Source organism: Varroa destructor, unplaced genomic scaffold (genome assembly GCF_002443255.2).
Source record: "Varroa destructor unplaced genomic scaffold, Vdes_3.0 BEIS01000004.1, whole genome shotgun sequence".
In the NCBI taxonomy this organism is placed as follows: Eukaryota; Metazoa; Arthropoda; class Arachnida; order Mesostigmata; family Varroidae; genus Varroa; species Varroa destructor.
Genome location: NW_019211457.1, coordinates 25278891 through 25294116, shown reverse-complemented (window position 1 = coordinate 25294116; position 15226 = coordinate 25278891). Strand labels below are relative to the sequence as shown.

The window sequence follows — 15226 nt, the reverse complement described above, 5'->3', positions numbered from 1 at the left end:
TCCCTTCAATCTTTTTGCAACGAAAGCCGCCAACGCAGCCAGTGATGACGCGTACACTACAGGCCACCTATAGGACCCGTAAAGACATTTGACGAGAGCCCATTATTTAGTTGTTGTGCTACCAGTTGCCAAAGCCTGGGCATACCAGCGGAAACTGCGCGGTAAAGTTCTATGACGATCTTGCTGAGAGTGCCCAGGCAATGCATGTTCTCGCTGCCCTGCACCCGGGCGCCATATTTCTGTTGGTAACATCCCTAACCACAGTGCTCGTAGTAACAGAGTCGTAGTAGGACTAATCGGTAAAGACGAAACCACGCCGAGTTTGCTTTGTGCTGGCCAAAAACCGACGCGAAAGCTTCTCCACCTTCAGCCATGAGGTAGTGATAGAAACGATGCGTATCTATCGTTAGCTAACTGAAAACCGCTCTCTCGGATTCACAATGTTGTATGGGCGAGTCGACGCGAGTGCACTTTTGAAGTGTGTTTGTCTTGAAAGTAGAGGCAGTAGTATTGATCAAAGTGGATACGAGATAGGTTAGTAGGCAACGCAAGTATAATAGTCCAGTGATAACATGAAGACCACGCTCTGCGTTCAATATGATAACAACGTTAGGCGGTTTTGTATCACTGCAGCCTCTGTCATCTGACGTTGCAGTCATTTACGTCGCCTTGAGATGCCGCTACTGGTAACGATCTACTGCCGTTTTGGTAATCTCTGACGATTCAGTCTTGAGGCGCCTAGCTAAACCTCGATGTCTATCTGTGCGGCGGTAACTTTCCATGGTAATTTAATGCGACTGGTTTACTTTCACTCAATTAATCACTGGAAAAACAACACTGTTCCATATATATCTTTAGCTTCGGGAAGGGTTTCTAAGGTAAATAAAGACAAGCATCCTCTTCTCAGTAAATGAAAGGCTACCAACTGCTGACAAAATTTTAAATAGAGGAAATCTATGTAGATTCGATATGTTACTTGGCACTGATCTTTATATTGACGCAACGCTTATTACTTGTGCACGGTTTGTACCCGCTAGGTACGGATCTGCAACGTTCATCGCTATATATATACATATATATATGTATATATTATCGCCAACCTCTCAGTTGAAACATCGATATAGTGGCTTTTCTCAGTTTGTTTTGATGTCGTGGCATTTCATGGGGTCTTAATAGTGACGTCGTGTGATAATCTGCTACTCGTACAAACGTGTGACTGATCCGGTACGTGATCTCTTGAAAACAGGAGCCGAGTTGCTCCACAACTTCATGGGCTGATGCTTCAGTTGAATGTCACGACCTTCAGCTCTGCCTGGCTCTATTGGCAAACCCAAAATCGTGGTCGGGAAGGGACTTATATAAATACACATATTTTTCCCGCATGTATACCGTAATCGACCTCGAACAGTTTCGAATATTTCACAATTGCAACGATCCCATGCACTACAACTATCGTATGCATAATATAATGACTAGTCGCCAGATACGCGAGGACACGTTCGCAAGTGTTGACTGATTGTCTTGATTTAGCAGACGAACTAGCTAGAACAGCGAAATAAACGAGCACCAGTTATTCCAGTGGAGCTTTTCGACTGAACGCATCCTCCCATCTCACTTTCCCTATGTACTCGCTTATCGAGTCTTTTTCATAGTCGCTTCCTGTAGGATTCATAATTTGCGCCAGTGCCTAATTCAAGCGTTCGGCCATCTTTTGTCATTCTGCTTCTAGTCATTTCCTTTTGGAACGCTTCTTCAGATTCTTAAAGCGGATCATCGTCGTCATCTGCACCACCTGTATTGGTTCATTCCCACAAGTGAATACATTGTGCTCCGCAGATGGGCCTACGCCGCCGAAACTCTCACTTTCCAGTTTCGTTGAGGTATGAGTAACGGCGAATAACTTAGAAACAGTAAACCTCAACGAAAAGTAACTGAGCAAGCTTTTTTTTTATAGCTCCATGAGGTATAAGAAAACGATATAGATGGAACAGTAATGAAGGGTACAGGGCTGTTGGTTAGCATGGCGAGAAGCTAAACCGGTACTCGGGGTAAAATGTTGTAAAATCAAATTCACGGTGAAAGATATCTTGGCAAAGGCACGTTGCTCAACGTTGTCACCTGATGACTGCCTAAATAAATATAATATTCTGCAAAACATTACCGAAGCATCATTTGACAAATAAATAAACAAATGAAAAAAAACACCAGAAAGCTCAATTGTAACGATAAGAATTATGTGAAATTCCTACTATCCGAATAGTGGAACTAAGACATACTTACGACATGAGACCCGAAACGTTAACTCAAGATAGTCGTGGCCGTTAAAAAGGAAAGCGCCCTGCACTACCAGCTGATTGTCATAAGGCGGCAGTCATCATAAGGCAAAACAATCTGGCGTCTTTTGAACCCTGTTAAATATGGCCAAGTAGATCGAGCCACTTGAGGGAGGACGGAAACAAAAGAAACGATTCAGGAAATACTGAATTATCAAAATTCGGGCTGTTGCACATTTGGTACTAGGAGCCCCCTGTCGCAGGGGCGAATCATCTAACCAATATGGCGATATTTGGTTATTTTTAGAGGTGCATCCAGAAGCAATTGAGCCCGCTAGTTCGAATTATTATTATCAGTTACATGCATAACTGCAATAACGAAATGTTCTCCATTCAGATCCGCCGCTTCAGTGCCGAACATTATCGCAAAACTCGACCAAGTTCGAAATATTCAATATTTATTTTGCCTTCGAAAACGAGTGACGCCGCCGCCATTTTTTTGGGCTAAAAACGCGTCGGATGAGAAATACTTCTGCGATAGTTCGCTAAAGTTGGACGACTTTTCCTTTATCTCAGATGCAGGATAAAGAGTCAGCTCATTCGTACGCGACGGGCACTTAAGTGTTTTTTAAAGGAAGTTTAGATATAAAACATCTTGGCTTTTGAGGGCATTTCATAGTGGAACAATTAAGCAGCAAGACGAAATAACTACTTGGGTAGCCAAAAATTGTTATGGTGTTGATAAACACTACGTCGAAGCTCTGCTGATCCGCAGTATCATTAAATCGAGCAATGTATTCGATAGTTAAGAGACAGAATAACAGACTAATGTTTACAACTGTGCTTTCCTATGGGCGTGTTTAACCCCCTCTCTGCGCTGACATCTTACATGCTAGTGAAAGTAGTACGAATAAAATATATCATTTTACTTTTGTATGTTTTCGTTAGCTAAATAAGCACCATTTACGAGAATAGGATTTCAACAGCGCTGCCATATCCTAGGTATCGTATAAGGTGGTTAAAAAGCCAATGGCGACCTTCAACTACTGCAAAAGGATGGTTGAGTACCAGGGACCAAATGTGAAGATGGTTTAACCCAAAGTAGCCTATCAGGGGAGATACAAATAGAACATCGTAAGCACATGATTCGGCATTCCCCTAATCCCCTCGATAAATCCGCCTATATAAGATGCCCAATGTAATTAACGTTCCATAATTAGCAAGATCATTAAGAACGACTCCGCAAGCAAACAGTCATGTTACATGGTACGGTAATAGATGTAATTGTTTTTTTTAAATTTCGCCTTGAAGGGCTCTTCCTGTAGAACCAATCGCGGTAAAAGCTGATCATAGTTACAAATTAGCTGCTTCCTATTTAGCGTATCTTTTTGGAACGTACCCCATGTGTTCATGCACATCGCGCGGTAATACGACTTGTTTTTGCGTTGTGCTATAAGAACGTGCATTTTCAAAGCAACGCACGAATTATCTCTGCTATTACAATCTTTTTTTTCTTTACAGACGAGCTGGCCTCCTGCGCACCCAGCTCCACTTCCACGAAAAGAATCCCTTCTTTTCACGCCGGCAACAGGTGCACCGATACCAACGTCGCCTGCGGCTGTCCTTCGTGTCGAAACTAGCGATATATCTAGCCACATACAAAAAAATATCTCAACGTAATCGCAAAGCTAATTTTCTGCTGTCAATGTTTTGTGCTTCTACTTTTTCGTGGGCGGTAAAGGTTTTTTCCGTCTTTCCCATTTTACTCATCCTCCATTTCACCACCGTTTCATTGCGCTTCGATTTTTCGACAATAAGCTGTTATACATTTATACAGTAAAATGTCGAAGTGTGGGAGTGCCAGAGCAAATCTGGCACTCCCGCATTCCTTCACGGCATCGATAGAATTATACCGTCGTTAGAAGTTAAAATATCATTGCCGTACCGTTACAATTGTCGTGAAGACGGCTGCGAATGTTTGCTACAAAATCGGCTTTAAATAGAACTTCCAATAACGACGAAGTGGTCGGCAGTTCATCGGGCGCTAGCTGGAAGTACTTCCATTGCGGCGTGTATCGCCGCAAGCTGGTCGGGCGACAATGTCCCATCCACTCGACGCTGGGTTCCTGCTCACCTGGTCACAGCGCAATGTTACCGACTAACTCTGTTCGACGCCTCCCGCTGTCTACATCGTGACGGCTGTAATAACCGGGACAAACAAGCAGACTGAACGTGCCACACGCACGATAATTCCTATACACATAGGCACGCCAGTCCAATTACTCTAGATTCGCCCCTACCGGGCCATGTCGTTAATGTCAACTAGTCCACTCGAAGCTTTTTAGCCACACTTCATCCCAAAATAGCACCCCTGATCCTAAATGCCTAGCTGCCAACATCCCCCATTACGTCGTAAAACCGCTAACGCGACCACATGAATCAATAAGGCTTGTCTGAATGAAGCAGAAGTACGCAGACGAAGAAGCCCATTACTACAGCCAGTCTCTCACTCGTTTGGAACTAATTCTTGCGTATCTGTGAGCGGGGGCGTATCTACTACTGTAGCGAAAGCGAGCGCTAAATTGACCTTTGGTTCACCGCTATTACGGCGACTCGAATTCCAACATATTTTTGATCTTATAGCCTCGCTAGAGCCTAACGCTTCCGTACGCACTTCTATCTGAAGCGCCCAGAATCGTTCTTCGGCACTAGTTTATTTTTATGGTCAGAAAAACCTGTAGTTTTTGGCTGTATCCAAAGAGATCAATCTCACCATGGAATCTACTTGCCGTGCACATATATAGGGGCGCAAATTTATACACATACATATGCAAAGTAAGAATTACGAAAGGTTAAGACGGAGTTATAAGGATAGTTGTACAGGTGTCGTGCATATTATGGGTCTGAGGTCTGGTCCAAATAGGGATGAGTCCAGCGTCCTCATCCCTATTCTGACTGATCCGCCTCAGCTTTTAGATCTCTGGGAGTATCAAACAGTATATGTATATCAGTCATGCAGGTACGTCGTATATGCTCTTTGTTCCATAAGAACGGATGCGATTCAACAACTGCCTTAGCTATATATGACGTATGAGCGATTCACTCACGACGCACCACATCTACGCACTTAGGTGAAACATATAGGGTCAGCGCGCATGATACCGTTGATTTCTTTCTTACATTCATGGCTACGTATCGCGTATGTGGCGTTGCTTGCCAATCGACACATTGATTACCCGGAGCGTTTCAACGGGCAGTTACGCCAATATATTTCGTGTGCCTCGATACGATGAACAGGGCTATTGTTATTGTCGTTACAACCTAGTTGTATTTCTATGTTGCATGCGGTGGGTAGGAGGGGGCTGACTGCAACACAGCTTTTAGAAATTATAATCTTGTTCTGATCGACTGCCAGATCTTCAGTGCTGCTAAATACAAGTTATGCTTCTTTTGTGACTGTGAACATGATTTGTTTGGTTTTGTTGACTAGAGGCTGATAGCCGATATTGACTGCACACGATGGCCAGAAGTACCACCATCTGTGGGAAAGGTTGCTTCATATCCAGTGTTGGCTACACGGTGTACGTACATACTGCACTGGTACCCGTAAGAAAGCACAGATACGTCAGTGAAAGGTCGTACAAAGCACCTTAGATGTCCCAACACGGCATCTCCGCACGACGTACCGCTAACCCTGTGTTTTATGTTTACAACGCAAGGGGAACAACCAGAATAGAATCAACATTCAATATAAAATACTAAGTAACAGTCTTAGTGGTTAATGTAGCGGCTAAACGATGTGAAGGTGGTCGGATGGCTATTTGAACAAAGAGGCCGTTGACGACTGCAGGGACAAACAGATACAGGCTCAGCGAGAACTAGCTAATTCAGTTGTTTTTTTATTAACTAGGTTCGAGGGTGGGGTAATGTGGTTAGCGCTTGACTTGCCCCAACATACTGATTTACTTCGCCTGTTGCCGCCAGCTGTAAGGAGCTACAACACCTAATGCCAGGCCATGATATGATCTACTGTACATGAAAGCCATAGCGACACTATACAACAGGAAGATCTTTACGTAACTCTAGTAAACGCTTGCTTGCTTATTAGTGCGTCTTCTTTCCTTGGCAATAACTACTGATAAAAGTCGCGAGGGCAAGTGCCTATGACAGCGAGTGCTCTGGCGTCGTTTTCCAACGTAAGGTGGGCACGCTACTGTTAGTCTGGCCCATATCGATTGACAAACAGACAGACAAATAAATAGAGACCGCAAGCATCTAAAAATTCTATAGTGTCTCCGTTTTTATTCCTGTTTTTTTGAAAACTGCCGCTTAAACGGAGCAACTAATGTGTTGGTCTATAACAAAATGACTTCCAGACCCTAAGACAGCCTTGTAACAATAGCAGCTTTCATCAGCAGTAACGAAATAAGCACGACATCGCAGCACTCCGCTAGAAATTCACTTTGCTAATAGTAGATAACTAGATTGGTAACTCAGCGACATTATGGTAAATTTGAGATCTGTCAAGAAACGTTTCTTATACCTTTCAGGATCGCGCATTTCGTAGCTAGAACCTTTTTTGTTACCCTGTAGTTCTTGAAGAGAAGCCATATAGCTCTGGATATTAAGTTCCGCATCTGCTGTGAACAAGCGTGCGAATGCTTCTGGTGGCCAGTGTTGTCACTTTAACTATTCACCTATAAGCTGCCTACCCATAACCGATGGCCTTATCCTATTGTTTACGCCGCCGTTACCGTTTTAGTCGTACTGTATATCAACATAATTATCCACATGTATTCAATGATCTAATTAGGATTATCGCTATCACTACTGTGATTGTGGTCCTTAATTACGTTTTTCTAACTGATCTTTTTAACCGGTAATGACGAGACATTCGATTCTAGACGAAGGCCCGTGTGGCGAACATGCGACTCGATCAGATGGTAGATTTTAAACGAAATCCTGAGTAAAGCTAGGGGCAGCTTTCATTAAAGATAGTTACGATAACCAGGAAAAGCACCTCCAGTGTCTTAAAGAAAATTACGCCGTGTTCGGGCATCCGTGATTTAGTACAGAAAATAGCAATTTATCTGAATGAAGTCAGCTTCATTTTATCATGAGCGACATAACTATTAATAACAGATTATCATAGACTGAAGGGACTAAAGATCAACTATACCGCAGCTTGACTATAATGCAATGGCCGGGTCATAAGAGGTCGTAGGGGTTCTTGCAGTGTCCCGGCTAGAGTTAGGGTCCTACCATTATTTGCTAGGAAAGACATTTCTCTAATACGCTTATATGCGTCGCATACCATACTGCGCTAAGCCGACATTGACTCAAAAGGGAGAGAGAGATGCTTCAGATTGCTTAAATCCATTTTAGTCTCACACTTCCTAAAATCGTAAAATAAAATCGTACGGGGAAAATAGAGAGCTCTAGGGGATTCATATGTTACGATGCACATGCTTTATATCTATAATTTGCTATCTAAACAGGTTCATGGAACCTTTTAGCAAGAAGCTAGTATGGTACTGATGAAGATATAACTTATTTGCAAAAGCTAACTCTGCACAGTCTTCCCGCCAGTCTTGCGCGTTAATTGCCTTGTAGATCATATTCGGTGCAGCATCTTCACATAAGTAGTTTCTAAGTAACTTAATCGGTTTTAAGTTAATACCAAGTCGCTTTTTCTGTATGAGTCTATAGCCTGGTAAAATAGAGGAAAACATAATCGAAAACCCACCTTTCTGCATTACTGCTATAGGCAATTTATGGCCTAGATATAGTTTAATACTAATAGATTGTCATGAGGCGCCAAGAAGTCAATTCGGGTATCAGGCGAAGCCTTCTCTCCTGCAGAAAGCGCGTAATTGGAAAGGTATGTTCCTTCGGGGACCTTCAGGAAAAAGGTGCGAGATGTCAGGAAATGATCTGACGGTCAGGGCAAGCCACCAATATCCCCGAAAGCGTGCATCTCAACAGGGGTGCAACAATGCGGCTAGCGGTAACTGTTTGATGATTTGTCAATAACCATCGGTCACGAACTTCTTTCTCTCTTCCGCGTTGCATATGGCTCCCAGTCGTTCAGTGTCTGTCGTCTAGGCACCAAATAGTAACTCATACAAACTTACCAACTGTGACACAACTACAAACTGCAATAGTACACAACATAATCCTATTTGTAAAATAATACCACTCTATCTAGTTCATTAAAGTGGAAAGAATTAAGAGATTCTTGATCCCCAAATAAACCTATTATTGTCTTTACCTCATTCTCCATAACTTCAGATGGCAGAAAAGGTCGTATCGCAAAAAAAGATGCCATTTAGATGTATATACATTTAGAGATGGCACGATGTCTACACACGTCTACGGTATCGACGTCACGGCAACGGGTCCATTTCAGAACTATATATTTAGTTCTGAGTTGTTGCCTCTTACTGACCCTCATATTAAATGGGCTAAGTGCTTAGTCGTACAAAGTAAATGATGGCTGCCGGTTGCTGGTCATGTACCGCGTCCATCTGGATGGATGTGTGAGATGGAGCGTCACTGTGTGGGAGTGCCTTGACGTTCTATGGTGGTAACGATAATGACAGAAGGGGCTATCCCACGTTTTCGATGGCATTATAATCGCTTGTTGTATAACGAATGGGCATTGTTTCATGTACAACAGTGAGCGTTAGAGAGAGAAAGCGGTCTCGTTCCTCTGTTCCGATAACTTCTCTCTTCCTCCGACAGTCGTTCGCTCTATGGTAGTTAGCTGACCCTATTTGCTTTTATTCATCGTTGTATCTATCAGACCCAATGGACCGTTTATACCGCGTTTTCTAATTCTACCAAAATCTTCTCTATATGACGTTCTATATAAAATGGCAAAGTGCCAAATCGTCTATCAATTCGTATTTGTCACCTGTAAGAACTTACGAAAAACAGGAGTTGTAGTCGTCCTTAATCTGCTCAATTGTCGGAGCGATGCTAACATCGTCTTCAACGGCTTCTTCGTCCTCATCGCGTTTGTCATCCTCATGGTCCTGTTCATGGCGATTGTTCTGCCCGCCTTGGCCTGGGAAGTCCTCTTCGACTGAATGCCGACCACGAAGTTGCAAGTAGCGCTGCTGGCCGCAAGCCTGCAACGACACGAGGCGTCGTGCGATGGCCATTTGCTGAGAGCGCATGACTTCGCGACTCGTTGGTGAGGTAAGCATCGGGTCGGACTTACTGTGGCGCAGGATGTCTGCAGGCGAAGGGGTTGGGAGGCGGTACGATGCAAGCAGATACAGGAAGATGAAAGCGAACAACAACATCATTAGTATAGAGTCGTCAGTACACAGTGAATAATGCCCTTGAGCTGTTAACGGAATATACTGTGAGATGCGCTGGCCCCGTACGTACCACATCGTCGAGACATACTCTACTGTTAACGTCTGTCCAGAAATGGCCGGTGAACGCTGGTCCAGCCAGAACTTTTAAGCAACTTACGATACGAAACAAACTGCTTGTTTCCTAGAGAGGCTGTCACCTACCTAATAAAAGCAAGACTAATATTACAATACAATAATATGATACGACACACAAAGCGTGTCTGACATTGTACGTTAAACGTAGGAGGAAGACTCTCAAACGGAAAAGTCAGAAAACGACGCACTTAAAAGGGCTTACAAATAAATCAGTATTTTTCAGCGCTATTCCAGCTACCATCTTAGCGTGCTAACTTCTTGAACTCTTCAAATATTTGTCAGTGAAAAGTTTGAACCTGACGGTAGGTAATCCTAAGGTGCGAAATCCTTTACTAAATAAAGCATTCGTTTTATCGCTGGTTATAGAGCATGAGTTAGACGAATGTACATATTTGTGTGTCAGCACCGCTCTATATGTCAGTGAATGTGTATGGAAATAATTGGCCGCCACGGAACACAGACATTACGTCCTGAATGGGGATTGTAGATGAAAGAAGTAGAGATTCACACGATTCAGAAGCGTACATTGAGGCGAGGCAATGTGCGCTGTATGTGGTTTTTTACGTGGGGTCTCTAGGCTATGAAGTGGGGCTGTGCTCGCTAACTTGTCCTGTATCTATTTGCCCCTGAACCGTGGAAGAAGAGCTCATTCGTGTATTAGTAAGCAGGTGTGCACCTACGAAGATATCGGACAATGCCCAGACAAACAGTAGCGATGATAATATTGTATGGTTAACAGGAACATTTGATAACAATGATGATTGGTCGTACAAATGTACGCAGGTAGTGAATAGATTTAGGTTGTCGTCAACTAACATATCTACCATCTTTTTCTAGTACGATACAGCTTAGGTTTGACTGGTAACCTTTCCTTCGTAACAAACGTTTTGGCCTATGCTTAGAATACCTTACTTAGAACCTTCTTTTTCTGTTTATAACTGTGAAGAGCCCTTTATAACATAAAGGCTACTAGCAGGCCGTATCTTTTGTTTGTCATGGCAAAAGCGTACCCATACTGTTTATGCCAAACGTAGGTGGCTGGAAGAGAAAAAACTAATAGGTAGGGGGGAGGGGGTGGTGTCTGTATTTATTTGCTACTAGTGCAGTTATGTGTAACAACGAATCAGAGGTTTGCTCTTGTGCAGTTCAATCTAGTTCTCCCTAAAAAAAGAGGAATATAAATGATGTCTTTTTATTGGTCATACCTTCGAGCATAATGTAAACAAAAGGACTCTGCCCTATTTTATATGGCAGGCCAGTCAAACGTCTGGCATTGTAGACGTCTATAGATTCAGCTGTGAATGTCTGAAACAAGAACTGATTTGGTAAGTCCAGAAGCGACAAGCTTCGATTTCTATCGAGGGACACGTCACTTTCTAGCTCCTGAAGTCTCTTATATGACGTTCAGTGTTTTGTGTAGACATCAGACGATGCGGTGAGGACGAGCACATTGAATAAGTTTCTACTAGAGGAAGGCTAGGTCAATAGCCAGAGAGTACTGCTTATTGAAATAGGGCACTTCGCTAGAATTCAGACCAACATGAGAGCCGTATTTGCCCGTAACACTACAATCATAACCAGGTCCTAGAACGCTGAACTCAGGATTCAGTCGTACCAGGCCAGAGTAGGGTGGTCCCGCTCTGGATGAACGCGCGGAAAACTAGTCGTTTAGCAAAACGAGGTGAGCAGTTATGGCCACTGACCTCAAATTACTTTCATAGAATCCGTCTACCATATTTTAAGGATCATTTCACACTATCTGATAATTAATTGGCATATTGGACCATAATAGAAATGAAGGCGTGTACACCTGCAATAAATAGTTCGAAATGGCGTCTACCATCAAACGAACACTCATGTGTTTGTTTCAAACATTAAATTATACCATAAAAACCAATGTTTCTTGTTTGCGCTTACTTGGTAGATACTGTGATGGCAGACCTGCCGTCATTGCCATGGGCTGAATGCAAAAAAGTCAAATACAATGCATTTTTTTCGTCGCCACTCAACGCAGGCCTGGTAAACTAGCTTATGGCCTTTGATAATGATGCATCTAAGTATTGTCTGTATATACCAGACAATTACGCTAAGACAATGTTACCGTTCAAATCTTACTGGCGTCATATTAAATTCAACCATCTACTCCACACATGTATTGACAAGAGGGCATTGAAGAGAGGTAGACATCATGATATTTTACAGGATTCGGCAATACCTTATGCTTTACGTCATAAGCATTGTACTTTGTAGACATCGTCTTTTTTAAAGCATACGGTCATATTGGAAGCATATACAGTTGTATACGCACAACGTATGTTGACTAAACGTGCTAGCTCTAGTATGAAATTATTCTGACCGGCCGCGAACAACACCGACTTCTATACCTCGAGGCCCCTAAACCTACCGCTGTTGTCGCTAATGCTGTCTGCGGCCCCCCCCCCCCCCCTTGGGATTGTCCCTCTACTGAAGTGCTATTTACACGTTTGAATATTTCATCTTGCTGGCGTTTGCGTTTGTCCTAAGCTTTTCCTTTTTTTTTTCCTAATTAAACAGCACTAATAGTCCCTCCAGCAACTCTAGGGGTCGTGCCATTTGAGAGAGTGTTTGTCCTCTTCAGGCCGAGTGTGAAATATTTTTGTTCACTAGCCGCCGGTCAAATGAAGGAACTATCACACAGATGCGTTTTTCTGTCCTACATAACGACATATCATACCTAAAATATACATGGCCATATAAATGCAAGTGGCAATACTCATTCTGTATGTTTGTAGAAGGTGCTATTGTTATTACTAAGACTGTGCGACTTCAATCGCTTAGCGTCTATCACTTGTATTGCAAATACACGCCCGATACAACATATATTTGATATAACAAGGAGTACATCTACAGAAGAAAAAAAGAGTTCGTCTTCAATATAAATAGATAAATTCCCGCCTTTGATATAAAGACTTTCTGTTCGAGAATGTATGTCCTATATATATATATATATATATATATATATCACGCGTTGACACATGGATAAATATGCAAGCTATAAAATAGGCTTGTTATTCGTTTGTAATCATGTACTCGATCTGCCAACACTTCATTTGTCAAACTCGTCCTTTCCTATCGGTATTTCAAAAACTCTCCGTACAATGTAAGCATTTATAAAACCTGTTGACAGTTATATTGACTTGTACTATTATCTATGTTCTATTCAAAGCAACAAGAAACGAGGCACCATAAACAAGCATCGCCTTTTACCGTTTGGTCAGTAATATGGCGGCTATACCGACACCTTAGCACACGAACACAGTCGATACGATCGAAACGATGAGTCACTTCAACGTTACCATAAAAAAGCGCGCACGTAGTTGCTATCCTTATTTCACACTGGATTTTACTGTTTGAGCGCAGTACCGCCGTTCGCCTGACGTCAAGACCCCTGCCCAAGTTTTTCCTCAAATGAACAATGTCCTAAGTAGCTGACAACCCCTATCTGAAATAGGTTCTGCTATAATTAGCGATGCGTATTAAAATGAAAATGAATCAACGGGCGCCGTCGGGACTACCGTCGAACAGTTATCTTTATCTCGAATAGAATTACTGCCAAGCACAACAAGCAAGCGTGCGCGTCGGGCTCGTAACGCCAAAACGTTTTTTGCGCGTGTCTTTAGATACCTAGATAGTTTTGTCTTTTATTTAATAATGCTAACGTTGTAATCGCTCCTTCTGGCTGTATCGTAGTGGTGAAAAGGTATTAGATGAGCCGGCGGAGACAACACGGGTAGATTCTGCAATTTTATCTGCTATTTTGCGATCGTGACTAGATAACTAGCAAGCGACTGTACTATCAGTTGTATACAATACAATTATTAAGAAATTGTGCTCAAAGATGCAAATACAGTGCAGCTGCGTTAACAGGCATCGTGCGCACGCGATAGTCACGGATTAAAAGCAATTTGAGATGAGCGTTACATACTTTGTCCAAGCGTACGATTCTTGCGAAATGTATCTATACTATATATATATATATATATATATATATATAGGAAATCTAAAATCTGATAGAGCGTAGGAATCAAATGATAGGTCACTAGAACAAGTCAACAGAAGGCCAAATGCGATTTTTGCAGATGGACCCGGCTGACAGATGAAAGAAGATAACAACCACGTACGGAAATTTTATGTAGAGATTGCTTGTAACATCTAAGTTTGCCACTCCGTATTCATTTCATACAAGTTCCATTTCAGCTTATAGAAAAGTCCATTCGCATACGTATCTATGCCATCCTACTATTTTGTTACCTTTTCTGACTCGTTCTTGTTTCATGCAAATCCAACGCTCTTTCCTTGTAGAACCTTTCAAGAACCAATACAACTTTCTACCGTTCTTGTGCATGCAATTGGTGTATATATATCAAATGAATCCAAATCCACTCTGTTCTTTTTCAATCCTCCGTTTATTGATATAGAAAAGAGTTCCGAGTTCAGTTGAATTGAAATGTGCGCGCGCGCACCGGAACGTATTACGGGGAAATGCACTCCGACAACCGTATGAAACATAAGAGGCCTTGGGGACGGCTTGGGACATTTGTTGAGGTCGAAGACGAAATGGAGCGAAGCGGTAAATGGTGTCAGGGGGACAATGGAAGTAGTTCGCTGTGGTACCGTATGTTGTACGTACTATTCCCCAAACAGCGTCTCCAATCTAACGTCAATGGAGCAGTTAATATTCTTTCCCTTATATTGCTTCATAACGATTGCTACCACCGCCAATATTGTCGCTCTCAGTGTTCCTAAAATTCTATTATTCTTTATTCTGGATGAAATCTGTCTTTCCGACAATCAGTAACATGACATAATCACGACTCTTGCCACTGCTGGCGTATTTCATGGAGCTCCCAACGACAGTAGCAGCTGTTGCTGCTGCTTCTACTGGCGAAGACGAAGCCTTCGTCACGTGCGATGTTAGCACCAATAATCGTCCGAGGGCGTTGGTGCTTCTGCTATTCTATAAGGTGAGGGCGTTGTCGATTCTATTCTGTACGCAAGGCACTTCAGCGTGTCTTACGTCGAAGGCGAAATGAAACTGTCTCGAGGGGAGATCTCGAGGAGTAAGGGCGCTCGAAGCCCTGCGTTAGGGCAGCTGACAAGCCAACTAACTTTAAGCAGGGAAATTGACTAAGTTGACTAGTGTGTGCCTGCTGTGTATGAAATGCGCAGGAAAACTAGGGCCAGAAGTTGCTTAAGCCCTGTCGCTTGCCACTGCTGTTGGAAACGGCATCGGCGAAAAGACGTCATTAGGTAATTTGCGTGAAATACTCCGGATGATCTCCCTTCTGACAAGGCTGCTAGACAGTGCTGCTTCCTTTCGTTTGCTGATGTGTCTGTGCGTGTGTTTATTTCGAAGTACGGCACTGTTCCACGTGGTTGTACACTTTGTTTTTCGCTGTACACTTGTTTGTATGAAAGGAATTCGACGAAAGGGAATACGGGAAGAGAAAG

The 15226-nt window shown here is 42.8% G+C and overlaps 1 protein-coding gene across 5 annotated transcripts in view; it reads right to left on the bottom strand.

Annotated features, from left to right (window-relative positions):
- Pino (protein pinocchio) overlaps positions 1-15226 on the bottom strand; it is a 117085-nt gene that overhangs the window by 5113 nt on the left and 96746 nt on the right. For all 5 annotated transcript variants that reach the window (XM_022804805.2, XM_022804808.2, XM_022804804.2 and 2 more), the window contains one exon: positions 9204-9513. In XM_022804805.2, coding sequence (XP_022660540.1) covers positions 9204-9513 — 310 coding nt within the window. The remainder of the gene's footprint in view (positions 1-9203; positions 9514-15226) is intronic.